At 42.9% G+C, this 14,248-nt stretch overlaps 1 protein-coding gene across 2 annotated transcripts in view; it reads right to left on the bottom strand.

Annotated features, from left to right (window-relative positions):
* slc4a1ap (solute carrier family 4 member 1 adaptor protein) overlaps nt 1–14,248 on the bottom strand; it is a 132,446-nt gene that overhangs the window by 100,018 nt on the left and 18,180 nt on the right. For both annotated transcript variants that reach the window (XM_059645183.1, XM_059645182.1), the window contains exons 2-4: nt 13,176–13,858; nt 6,171–6,366; nt 3,765–3,887 (exon numbers count right to left, since the gene is read on the bottom strand). In XM_059645183.1, the coding sequence (XP_059501166.1) occupies nt 3,765–3,887; nt 6,171–6,366; nt 13,176–13,858 (1,002 nt within the window). The remainder of the gene's footprint in view (nt 1–3,764; nt 3,888–6,170; nt 6,367–13,175; nt 13,859–14,248) is intronic.

Raw genomic sequence — 14,248 nt, 5'->3', positions numbered from 1 at the left:
CTTTTTCCACATTTCAGTAACGGGGGCTCATGTTCAGTTGTTTCAATGTATCAGAGCAGCTGTACATTTTACCAAGGGTCAGTCTCATTACTTGTTTCTGACTATTTTGAAACGTCTTTGAGTGTTCCTTGTTTTGTCTTGAATTTCAAATACTGCTGCATATTAAACAATAAAACTTACACAGCTATTAAAACAGTGGAATTTGGTGCTTGAGCATGCACAGCATGCAAGCTCTCCCATTTGCTCTCTTAAGCGTATCAAGCATATGTAGTTATCCTACTGAAATCACTTTGAACATACTCTCCTAGGAACTGAATGCAATCCCCACACCATGGAGGATGAGGTGCACTGCTGAGCTGCATAAAACAATTTCATAAAATTGCACTGCACTTTCGCGGACTCAAATCTCATGTGATTCAGTGCCACTCATTTACTCAATGAAGTAGTTGCCCCTTATATAGGGGATGTGTAGCTTTGATTATAACTCTCCTAGTCCGATCGGGTCATCCACATATTGGAAGGATTGTTTAAGGATGTTAAATCAATACAGGCAGTATTTATGATGTTCAAAAATCGAATAGGACCTAACTTAGTTTCCAAATGGGACGTGAGATTCTGGCATTTCCGGAAGGAAGACCTTGATTCATATTGAAAGATCATTGACAACATTGAGGCACATGACACCCAGAGAGTTGTGAGCGCATGGAATACTTTGCCAGTGGTAGTCGTGGAAGCGGAGTCATTAGTGACATTTAAGCAACTGCTGGACATGCACATGGACAGCAGTGAATTGAGGGGAACGTAGGTTAGGTTATTTTATTTTTGGATTAGGATCATTCCACGGCACAACAATCGTGGGCCGAAGGGCCTGTACTGTGCTGCACTTTTCTTTTCTATGACACATTGGAGTGAGCCCATCGTGTACACTAATTGTTGATTGTGATCTTTCACTCTAAACAGCTAGAATCTGTTAGCAATACTTTTGATATATAAATAGAAAATGCTTGTGAAACTGAGGAGGTATGACAACATCTGCAGAGTGAGGAACAGAGTTAATGTTTTGAGTCTGATATGACTTCTTCAGAGTGAACATAAGTGGAAGTCTGATGGGTTTAATACTGTTGAAAAATGAGATTGTGGGTACAGTCCTTCAGATGAAATGTTGAATTCTCTCTGGTGGAACTAAATGATCAATTGTGCTATTTCAAAGGTAGCAAACAAGGAACATCCCCCCGTGTCCTCGCCTGTATTTATCTCTCAATCAACGTCACTAAAACATGTTGAGTTTTATTGCTTGCTGTTTGTGAAAGCTTTGTGTGTACAGATTGACTACTACTTTACCTACATTACAAAAGCTACTATGCTTAAAAAGTAGTTTGTTGGCTGTCAAACAGTGAAGCTAAGAAAAGTGCTGCAAAGTGTCCGTTTTCAGTTTACTGCAGCAAAAGAGTACAATATCGTTCATCTTTCGGAGGTTGAAACAAACTGACCGATTACATGTTTCAGTAACTCAGAATCTTCCTTTTCTTGTTAGGGATGCAATGTATTTCCATGTTTTTGCAGTAGATTTGTAGTTTTTCATTTTACCGGTCAATGGTTCATGACTTTGCCAAGCGGTACAAGGATTTTGATAAGTCTAATCATTTAGACCCCAAATTTATTACTTCACAGCTTTAATTGTGGTCTTTTAACCCACGTTACCCAAGAATTAATTACCTGTATTTCATTTAAATGATTGTCAAGAATAACATTCACATTAAGGCACCTCTAATACTAAAATTAAAATATAATAAAAATCAAAATGCAATTATGCAGCACATTTAACACAATGTCTTCATCGGAGCTTTATCAAACAAAATTTGATACGGAGTGACATTGCAAAGGAATGATGAAATGCTTGGTCACACGTGTGTTTCACGAGTTTTACAGGAGGAAAGAGATGGTGGCGTCAAGGGAAGGAACAGTATTTGCTGGGTTCACTGCTTTTTGTCATTTATATAATAATTTGGATATGAATATAGAAAGTATGGTTAGGAAATCTGCAGATGACACCAATTTTGGTGTCGTAATGGAAAGTGAAGAAGGTTATCTCAGAGTACAACTTGACCTTAATCAGATGGGCTGAGGAGTGGCAGATGGAGTTAATCTTAATAAATGTGAGGTGTTTCATTTTGTAAGACAAATCAGGACACACATAATGGTAGGGTCCTGAGGAGTGTTGCCAAACAAAGAGATCAAGGGGTGTGGGTCCATAGTTCCTTGAAAGGGCAATCACAGGGAGATACGGCAACGAAGGTGGTGTTTGGTACACTTGCCTTTGCCTCTGTATAATGAGCATAGGAGTTGGGAATGTCATGCTGCGGGCTTACAGGATATAGTATTCCAACAGTGGCCTAAACAGTGTTCACTTCTGGTCTCCCTGCATAGGAAACATGTTGTGAAACTTGAAACAGTTTAGAAAAGATTTACAAAGATGTACAAAGATGTTTCCAGGGTTGGAGGGTTTGAGCTATTAGGGAGAGGCTGAATAGGCTGAATAGGCTGGGGCTATTTTCACTGGAATGTAAAAGCCCGAGGAGTGACTTGTAGAGGTTTGAAAAGTCATAAGCTGCATGGATTGGCTATTCACCCTATGTCTTTTTCCCATATAGGGGAGTCCAAAACTAGAGGGCACAGATTCAAGATGAGTGGAGAAAGACTTAAAAAGGACCTAAGGGGCAACTTTTTCACACAAATGATGGTGCATGCATGGAATGAGCTGCCAAGGAAGGGGTAAATGCTGGTATAATTACAGCATTTAAAAGGCATCTGGATGCGTATATGCATAGGAAGGGTTTAAGAGGGAAATAGGCCAAATGCTGACAAATGGGACTGGATTAATGTAGAATATCTAGTTAGTTGGATGAGTTGTACCAAAGGGTCTATTTCTGGTGTTCTACAACTGTATGACTATGAATTAATTGCATTAATTTAGGACGCAGCTGAGTGAAGACATGACCATCTTCGATGCAGCAATATAACCAAAGATTCATTAGAGGGCAGAATTGGAGAAACGATTAAGATAGTTAAGTGCTGGAGGAGTTTGTTGGGGCAAGGTTATGGCCAAGCAGAATTGTGAACATGAATTTTTAAAATGCTGATCATTAGGTTAAAACTAATAAAAACCAAAAGAACTGCAGATGCTGTAAATCTGAAACAAAAGCAAAGTTGCTGGAAAAGCTCGGCAGGTCTGGCAGCATCTGTGGAGGAAAAAACAGGGTTAACGTTTTAGCTCCAGCAACTCAGTTCCGACGAAGGGTCACCGGACCAGAAACTTGAACTCTGTTTTCTGCTCCACAGATGCTGCCAGACCTGCTGAGTTTTTCCAGCAACTTTAATTTTAACCTGGAACAAAAACAATGTTTTTTCCTTAAGGTTTTGAGTACCTGACTGCACTTGGACAATGACTTAGTTGCGATGCCTTCCATGGTTAAACATCTAATTAACAATCAGCGTCTGCGTCAACAGATGAAATGTTGAATGGACAAGGAATTGGTTAGTTGATAGATTAAGCAAATTGTATCCCAGCAAGGGCCTATGCCTTCAAGGGGGGCTGGAGGAAACTAAAAACGAAAAGTGAAATCACATGACCTGGCTGCTTTAACGCATACAGTATTATATACTTTGGAATAATGTCATCTTTCCTGACAGTGAGACTATTGTTAATTCTGCAGTGGTCATTTCATTTTCTGATAGCAGAGACTTTGTTTGGAAAAGAAGCATACCTTCCCTATCAAAGAAACCCTGTAGTGCTTTCTTAGGGTCTTTGATATAAAAAGCTTCACGGTCCTCCTGGAATTCAATGGAATATGGGTTGTCTTCACTTTCATCTTCCACTGCATCCTCAACTGTTGAAATATTAAAAATAAAATCACAAATCTAGCAGACACAACCTACTTTATATGTTAATTCACTGAGCTGCAGATCACTGGCTGCCAAGTGAGATACAATTTCACTCATGATGGTTTCAGACCAAATCTAGAAGAAGAAAATAGTATCCAAGTATAAAAGGGAAGTGGAGGGGGGGGGGGGGGGGAAAGGGGGTTGCGGCGAAGAGAGATATCCTGAAACAAGCCAAATTATTTTTCTGGTTGGACTTGATGGGAACTCATTCATCAGTCAGCATATTCACTTTTAACTCATGACAGTTTCCTTTCTACAAAACTTTATTTGTTTTATTATTGATTGGTAATGTGTCAATGTTGTGGGGCAGGGCTGATGGGGATAGGGAAACACTGTAGTAAAGTTGTCCATTTCTAAATACCAATTAGCTTTATTATTAGAATGTTGCAGTCAACTGCACTCTGTTAGATAAATACTCAGATCTTGAGGAATTTGTGGCCTCCCAGATATCTGGAAAATGACTCCTTGCATAGGCATTTACTGGAAAAGGTACAATGCAGAAACCGGACAACTAGCTGATGGGAGATAATGGGAACTGCAGATGCTGGAGAATCCAAGATAACAAAGTATCAAGCTGGATGAACACAGCAGGCCAAGTAGCATCTTGCTCTCTGATGAAGGGTCTAGGCCCAAAACATCAGCTTTTGTGCTCCTGAGATGCTGCTTGGCCTGCTGGTGTTCATCCAGCTTCACACTTTGTTAACAAGCTGATGGGACTGTGCATCAATGCCACAGATGTGGCACAAGATAAACTGGGATGCAGAAATGCTCTCGATTCAATTGGTCATCCATCCAACTGGCTTCTTGTTTTCGCATGTGGGTCCTGGTATGTACTATTGCTTTTTATTCAAGTTTGTGAATTGATGCCTCTATTTATACACCAAAAAGCAAATCAGACTCTACTTACCTAGCAGAGCTTAGAGAAAGCAATAGTTGACTTGAATATGCACAGCAATTAATGAGGCCAAAAATAGTAATCAGAATGGCTCATGTTTTGGAGCTTGGTGATAGAACAATAGAACGATTACAGCCTGGGAAGAGGCCATTCAGCCCAAGTGTCTGAGGTTGCTGAATAAACTAGCCACCCATTTCAATTCCACATTCTAGCACTTGGTCTACAGCTGACACCCCTTCAGGCATTGATCCAGACTCTTTCCAAATTAGTTGAAGGATTCCATCTCAGTCACTAAACTGAGCAGCAAATTCCAGGCATCCATCGTGCTCTGGGTGAGAAAGGTTTTCCCTCCATCCATACCCTTCGTTATTTTGTACACCTCGATTAGGGCACCCCTCAGCCTTGTCTATCCTACTTAAAGGCCTAATGCATGCAATCATTTCTCAAATTTTCATGCCCTGGCAGCATACATGAAAATTAGTATTTCTAAAAATGAAGAAAAGTATTTTCTTTATATCTTTATAAGATATTATATATCTTTAAGAAAAATATTTCTTAAAATGATAATAAGTCAGAAAGTTAATGGACCTTTATCACTAGAGGATTTGGTGCAGGAGTAGTGAAGTCTTACTTCTTTCACCTATACCGCATGGGTGTCCATGTAGTACTGTTGTCCTTTGAAGGGCCTCACATCACTCAAAAGTGAAGACCCCCTCCCTCAAAGAAGGAAATACCCCATACACTGCGGGTAGGGAGGTGACAATTTACATTTCCATTGCACACTTGCTATTTGATTTGATTTATTGTTGTCTGATGTGAAGAATGTCAGGTCATCTATAATCTTATCAAATGGCAGATCAGGCTTGAGAGGCCGAATGGCCTACTCCTGTTCTTACTTTTTGTGGCCTTATATGTGACTCCAGATGCATAGCCATGCAGTTCTTAATTGTCCTCTGAGCAATTAGGGATGCTAGTCTAGCCAGCAACACCCATACCCGACAAAGAAAAAGTGAAAATCCTCTCTGTTACCCCTTCAAAATCTCTCCCATATAGTTAGGCACAATTTTCCCCATAACAAATCCATGCTGGAATTTCCAAATTAACCCACATTTTCCCATGTGGCTATTAACAGAGGCATCAGGTCTTGTAGGACTATGGCAACTTTTACTCTTAATTCTCTAAATAATTGTTTCCGGAAGCTTCTCTAGCATTGTAGTTAAACTAATCAGTTTAATTACATTGCTGAGTGCTCATTGCTGAGCTTTTCTTTACGTTTTTAGAATAAGCTCAAAGCTTGCAATTCTCCAGCCCTCCACATCGTAGCTGCACCTACCAATTCCCCATGTGCAACCAGTGACACTGCTGGCTGCAGGTGGCCTTGGCTGCTCCTCTGCTTCAATATCTGCACTTTCATCCTCATCAGAATCTTCGCCCAGCATTCGTTTCTCCAGCTGCTTGTGCTGTTGGCTCCTCTGCATCAACTCAGTCACAGTAAAATCAGATTCCTCCTCTTCATCCTCTTCTGGGCCCTGCACACAAATAACATCATGAAGCTTAAAACAAAGCTGGAAGGTCACAGTATCTTCTTTAATAACCTGGCCAATCCAAATAGTAAAAATTTAGAACAAAACTCCAGGACAACTTCTTTTTAAGTTGCCCCAGTTTAGTATTTCATTGGGTATAAAAGTCAGGCTCTGGGTAATTCACCCCTAGAGCTTGTGTGTTCATCCAGCTCCACACTTTGTTATCTCACACGTATGTGTATTCATAATTTGCATTTGCCTTTCTCTCAATTTGAGTGGATGTTCACAGGTGTTACCCAACTTTATTGCCCACGGAGATCTCAGAATTCATCCAATTTGTGTCTTTTACATATCCCTGGTTTTTACTGTTCTATCATTGACATCATGCAAACAATTACTTAGCTTGCAAGCACCTGAACTCTCCCTTAACAAATCTGTCTTTCTATCCTCATTTTAAGTACATCTTCAAACCGAAACACATTAAGCCCTGACCTAACATTAGCACATATGCAACAAAAACAATATTGCTGGAAAAGTTCAGCAGGTCTGGCAGCATCTGAGAAGGGAAAAACAGAGTTAATGTTTTTGGTCCAGTGACCTTCCTCAGAACCACAGTAACACATGTGGCCTTGTGTCTATTTTTTAATATAATTTCGTGTCCCTACAAAGTAGCCTGGAATGGGTACTACAGCAAAGCATTAAAATACAAGTTATTGGTGTATAAGTATAACCTGGTATCAAGGTTATTTTCTCTATGTGGTGTTGGAATTGAGGTGGGCAGCAGTGACGGAGTTAGAAGAGAGATATCAGTGACTGAAACATGGGATGCAATAGCTCACTAGAAAAGTACAGACAGCACAGCATCACCAGAAATAACTTTTAATGGAAAGTAACTGCTTCAGAAATAACATGATAGGAATATTGATGGATAAACTGAGGAAATGATTTATAGAATCATAGAAACCACAGCATGGAAACAGACGCTTCGGTCCATCTAGTCCTGGCCAACCACGTTCCCAAACCAAACACATCCCACTTGCCTGCGTTTGGAAGCAACCCTTTATACAAATGATGTGATAATGGGAACTGCAGATGCTCGAGAATCCAAGATAATAAAGTGTGAAGCTGGATGAAAACAGCAGGCCAAGCAGCATCCCAGGAGCACAAAAGCTGACGTTTTGGGCCTAGACCCTTCATCAGAGCTTTATACAAATGTCTTTTAAAGGTTCCAATGTTTCATCCACCACTTCCTCTGGCAGTTCATGCCACACAAGAAGCATTCCATGTAAAAAAGTTGTCCCTCAGGTCCTTGCTAAAAACTCTGTCACACCTTAAGTTATTTCCCCTAGGTTTGAACTTCCAAACTTAGAATGTTCCACAATAGCAAGTTTATTTTGCCTGAGGGGGAAGTCACAGAATCTCTACACCGCTAAAAGAAACATTCTGCCCATTGATAATGGGAACTGCAGATGCTGGAGATTCCAAGACAATAAAATGTGAGGCTGGATGAACACAGCAGGCCAAGCAGCATCTCAGGAGCACAAAAGCTGACGTTTCGGGCCTAGACCCTTCATCAGAGAGGGGGATGGGGGGAGGGAACTGGAATAAATAGGGAGAGAGGGGGAGGCGGACCGAAGATGGAGAGTAAAGAAGATAGGTGGAGAGGGTGTAGGTGGGGAGGTAGGGAGGGGATAGGTCAGTCCAGGGAAGACGGACAGGTCAAGGAGGTGGGATGAGGTTAGTAGGTAGCTGGGGGTGCGGCTTGGGGTGGGAGGAAGGGATGGGTGAGAGGAAGAACCGGTTAGGGAGGCAGAGACAGGTTGGACTGGTTTTGGGATGCAGTGGGTGGGGGGGGAAGAGCTGGGCTGGTTGTGTGGTGCAGTGGGGGGAGGGGATGAACTGGGCTGGTTTAGGGATGCAGTGGGGGAAGGGGAGATTTTGAAACTGGTGAAGTCCACATTGATACCATATGGCTGCAGGGTTCCCAGGCGGAATATGAGTTGCTGTTCCTGCAATCTTCGGGTGGCATCATTGTGGCAGTGCAGGAGGCCCATGATGGACATGTCATCAAGAGAATGGGAGGGGGAGTGGAAATGGTTTGCGACTGGGAGGTGCAGTTGTTTGTTGCGAACTGAGCGGAGGTGTTCTGCAAAGCGGTCCCCAAGCCTCCGCTTGGTTTCCCCAATGTAGAGAAAGCCGCACCGGGTACAGTGGATACAGTATACCACATTGGCAGATGTGCAGGTGAACCTCTGCTTAATGTGGAATGTCATCTTGGGGCCTGGGATGGGGGTGAGGGAGGAGGTGTGGGGACAAGTGTAGCATTTCCTGCGGTTGCAGGGGAAGGTGCCGGGTGTGGTGGGGTTGGAGGGCAGTGTGGAGCGAACAAGGGAGTCACGGAGAGAGTGGTCTCTCCGGAAAGCAGACAGGGGTGGGGATGGAAAAATGTCTTGGGTGGTGGGGTCGGATTGTAAATGGCGGAAGTGTCGGAGGATAATGCGTTGTATCCGGAGGTTGGTAGGGTGGTGTGTGAGAACGAGGGGGATCCTCTTTGGGCGGTTGTGGCGGGGGCGGGGTGTGAGGGATGTGTCGCGGGAAATGCGGGAGACGCGGTCAAGGGCGTTCTCAATCACCGTGGGGGGGAAGTTGCGGTCCTTAAAGAACTTGGACATCTGGGATGTGCGGGAGTGGAATGTCTTATCGTGGGAGCAGATGCGGCGGAGGCGGAGGAATTGGGAATAGGGGATGGAATTTTTGCAGGAGGGTGGGTGGGAGGAGGTGTATTCTAGGTAGCTGTGGGAGTCGGTGGGCTTGAAATGGACATCAGTTACAAGCTGGTTGCCTGAGATGGAGACTGAGAGGTCCAGGAAGGTGAGGGATGTGCTGGAGATGGCCCAGGTGAACTGAAGGTTGGGGTGGAAGGTGTTGGTGAAGTGGATGAACTGTTCGAGCTCCTCTGGGGAGCAAGAGGCGGCGCCGATACAGTCATCAATGTACCGGAGGAAGAGGTGGGGTTTGGGGCCTGTGTAGGTGCGGAAGATGGACTGTTCCACGTAACCTACAAAGAGGCAGGCATAGCTGGGGCCCATGCCCAGTTCATCCCCTCCCCCCACTGCACCACACAACCAGCCCAGCTCTTCCCCCCCACCCACTGCATCCCAAAACCAGTCCAACCTGTCTCTGCCTCCCTAACCGGTTCTTCCTCTCACCCATCCCTTCCTCCCACCCCAAGCCGCACCCCCAGCTACCTACTAACCTCATCCCACCTCCTTGACCTGTCCGTCTTCCCTGGACTGACCTATCCCCTCACCTACACCCTCTCCACCTATCTTCTTTACTCTCCATCTTCGGTCCGCCTCCCCCTCTCTCCCTATTTATTCCAGTTCCCTCCCCCCATCCCCCTCTCTGATGAAGGGTCTAGGCCCGAAACGTCAGCTTTTGTGCTCCTGAGATGCTGCTTGGCCTGCTGTGTTCATCCAGCCTCACATTTTATTGTTCTGCCCATTGAGTCTGCAGCGACCCTCTGAGGAGCATCCCACCCAGACCCAGCAACTCCATCCCTATCACCATATTTTATCATGGCTAATCTACCTGGCCTGCATATCCATGGACATAATGGGCAATTTATCATGGCCAGTCCACCCAACCTGCACTTCTTTGATTTGTGGGAAGAAACCAGGATCCTGGCAAAAATCAACCTAGACACAGGGAGAACGTGCAAACTCCACACAAACAGTTGACCTAGGAAATGAACTCGGTTCACTCATGCTCTAAGACAATAGTGCTAACCACTATGCCGCCCTAGAAGGTGAACTAAAAAGACAAACACACATCTATAGCAGCCAAGGTTCTGCAGGCTGATTTATATCCTAGATCTCTAATCTATGAGTAGGGCCCTAAAGATGGTAATTCCTCAATAACTCCTGGGGCCAATGTACACAGAAATAAGAGATTTGTGCAAATGAATATGTAGTTGAAGGTATGGCACAGGAAGGAGGGCTTTTGAATCTTCAGACATTGAGATCAGATCTGCAAGACGTGTTACTTGGACAAGTTAGAGGAGTAGTTTCACCAGAGATGGAGGGACAGGATTTAAACAAACTTGAAAAGGGCAATGGTAAACTAGGTGTAGATTGAGAAGACAGAGAAATGTAACTGCATGTGAAACTCTGAGGCTTAATACATTAGAACATAAGGTAACGTTACAGAAGACAGAAAATAGACAATGGAGTTGTCAGCGATTAATGGTGTTTGTTCCAATGGAAACAGGCTAATAAATAAAGCGGATGAGCTGAACACACAGAGACACACTTGGAAGTATGATATTGTAGCTATTTCTGGGAATGTGGTTTAAAGAATAGTGCGAATTGCAACCTCATGTTAATCACAGGGTCTGTATACAGTACAGAAAGGGGGACTTTTAAAAAAAAACAGTTGTTTAAAGAAACAAATCACAGCTGTGAGGAAGAGTGACATGCCAAAAAGCAGAACTCCTCATTGCAAAAGTACTTGGACATGCACTTTAAATGCCATAACCACAGGACCAAAAGCTCCAATGTACAAATAGGCTAGATAACGCCTTTTGGGTTGGCAGATACAACTGACTGAATGGCCTCGGAGACAATAAGGACGGCAGAGTCAATAAACGTGAACCTGGGAAAGCACAACAGGTCAGGCATCATCTGAGGAGCAGAAAAAAAAATCAATGTTGTGGGCTGAAACCCTTCAAGACTGAATAACCTTTTTCTTTAAACCTCAAATTTCTCCAGTTCTTTAAAGCCGTGCTATCAAGTAGAGGTGATGCAAATAAAAGGGAGAAAACAAGTTAAAGTGGTATCTGCAAAGATTTTGTTTCAAATGCTGCAACCAAAAGTCAAAAAAAAAAACCTCTGGCAGGCAATTCAGTAGCAGCTGCCAGACTGTGGTCGTAGCCGCTCACAAATAGAAACAAAACAGGATTTGGCAGCTAGCATTGATGTTCTCTTCAAGCTTCATGTTGTTTAAGAGGATGACCACTTCACTAAAGGTGAACATTTACCATTTGTACTGTTTCCAATAAATCATTGAATAAAACAATTCTGATTAGATTTGGAATGACCAGAATCTAAAGTTATTTGTACAGTGAGCATTTTGATCACTGTAACAACAGATTAAATCATCTGTCTTTAATTCAATGTTACTTTAATGTATTGTTTGGAGTCAATGTTGAAGTTCAGTGGTCTCTCAGAAACTAATCAGGATTTTATCTCTCCATCCTTTCCAAATGAAATTGCAATATTAACTAGTACTACAGCAATTCTTCTAACTCTGAAGAGCAACACAATGGACACCTACTATTTGAAAAAAAATGGCAATATGGTTTTGTTAAGCTGTGATAAAATTTGCAATTGTATTGCACAATTAACATAATGAACTGTCTCAAAGTAGTTCATAGGATCACTGTCAAACAGTTGTGTGACTGGAATAGGGCTTTTCCAGCATCTCAAGGATGGGATTATCAGGAAATGAATCATTCTTTCAATAACTCAGTCAATGTTCCAAGTTTTATTTTCTAATTCACTTCAACTGACAGTTTTAACCTGCTGTCTTGATTAAAAAGGCATATGGTCATCAGCATTGGAAATTACACACGTACGATCTGCTTTGCTGCAGTTAACCGATTTAACTTGTGTAGCATCAGCAACAGAACAATCTATGGACAGACTTCAACTGGCTGCTGGCTATTGCTGTTTAGGAAATCAATATTGTGGGCAACACAGGCTCACGGCCGAAAATCTGCATGATGTTATGAGCTTCCTAAATGACGGTAAACATACAGCAACTTGCTATTGTAAACTGGTGTTGGCTAGCGTTGTGGGCAGGAATCGCCTCATGTGAATAGTGTTTTGAACTGGCTTAACGTATCACCAATACTCCAGTGATTATGGACATAACTTGCCTATGCTTAAAATTCCATAATCATTCGCATTCCCCATTCGGCCCTGCTTAGGTTATGCTAACATCTGGGGATAAATCATGTGAAAACTCCAAGCTCTGATGTTCAAGTGGGTCACCACACATACTGAATTTGCAAAATGGTCCAAATATCCATCTAACTTAGCTGGGCCCTTTCAGACTCTGAGAAGAAGATTCTTCACTGTCAAGTGAATCATTAGCGTGCAAGTAAAACATGACTACAATAATCCATCTCCTCCCTACCTGCCCACCTATACTCTCCTCTCCACCTATCTTCTTTTCTCTCCATCTTCAGTACACCTCCCCCTCTCTCCCTATTTATTCCAGAACCCTCTTCCCATCCCCCTCTCTGATGAAGGGTCTAAGCCCGAAGCGTCAGCTTTTGTGCTCCTGAGATGCTGCTTGGCCTGCTGTGTTCATCCAGCTCCACACTTTGTCATCTTGGATTCTCCAGCATCTGCAGTCCCCATTATCTCTGAGACAATAATCCTCATTTGCCTGAAACTTTGTTGTTAGATATTAATCATATCTAGAATTCACTTCTCTACCCAGTAATACACGCTGTACAATGTATTCTCCTGAAGGTATTTCACCCAAATATTAAAAAAATTACATAACACTCGAGACGTTACTAAACATCATCTAACAAGTAGAGTCTGTCCTTCCAATCTTGGTACTTTTCTGGATTGCACTTGGAACCTGAGAACAAAGCTGAATTGCAAATGGTTATCAGTGTGCCACTATTAGGTTTTTTTAAACATAAAGGGACTATGAATTTAGTATGCAAATAACACACGTACTATTACACTTTAAATGAAACCCAAACAGTCAACGTACACTTTCCTTTGAAGTTGACTCACCTGCAATACAAGGAGTCGTGTGCTCCCTCCGAATTTAACAACATGGCCGACTTTAAGCCTCTGGTAACAGTTCGGATGGACTTTCTGTTTGTTTACCACTGTCCCATGAGTACTGTTCAAGTCATAAATGTAAAATCCAGTGCCACTCTCCCCATCAGCAACTCTCCTATGTTGCACTATGGCATGGTACCGAGAAATGGAAGGATGTTCAAGAGAGATGTCACAGGTCGGAAGCCTCCCAACAACATAAAAGCTCTTTGAATTCAGATTCATGTCTGAGACTATGCTGCCATTTTTGAGGATCTCAAAGCTGTAAGGGGCTTCTGCTAACCCTCCCCATGGTGGTTCCACATATGGGAGAGGGGGGCAGGGCTTATATTTATCTGAAGGTAACCTCATGGCAGCTGACCTGGGCTTCTTTGACAGTGTTATGGGATTGAGACGAGGATCCTCAATGAGCCGCTGATCCGGTGTGGGTCTTTCTTGGAGTTCCAGTTGATTTTCTTGTTCATGACCTACAGAGCTCTCCACGGCTGGTACAGCTTTCACATTGGACTCCCCAACAACGTCAACACTTTCAATTGATTCTGGGACAGTATTCAGAATGCTTGAATGGAGAGTTTTCTTCTGTGGTGGAGCCAAAGGGAGCAAAGGTTTCTTAAAACCATCACCGTTTAATGCACCTGCCACAAAAAGAACTGTGTTACAAAGCAGCACATGGTCCTACAACTCAGGCATTTGTGGGAGAACAGAACATTACCATCTGAGGCAGAGGAAAAATCAGGACTATAGTTAAAAAATTTAAGGTGGAGGCATTATTTGAAATTGTTCAAGCAATGTGTACTTCTTACCATCATCTGGGTTTTGAAATTTTCCACTCTGTAAGAAACATAAAAGCTGGTGCCTGAATGCAAACAAATCTCCTGGGTTACTGCAGTGATATGTACCTTTGCTGTCAACTGGATTGCTGGAAATGTGTCCTGATAGGGTTACTTGATGCAGCACTAAGCCTTACAAAGCACTAAGGCAAGAATCTCAGTCAGCATGTCACTAGGTGCTCTTTCAGCAATATT

The sequence above is a fragment of the Stegostoma tigrinum genome, chromosome 4 (assembly GCF_030684315.1).
Source record: "Stegostoma tigrinum isolate sSteTig4 chromosome 4, sSteTig4.hap1, whole genome shotgun sequence".
Lineage (NCBI taxonomy): Eukaryota > Metazoa > Chordata > Chondrichthyes > Orectolobiformes > Stegostomatidae > Stegostoma > Stegostoma tigrinum.
This window is presented reverse-complemented; position numbering and strand designations above follow the sequence as displayed.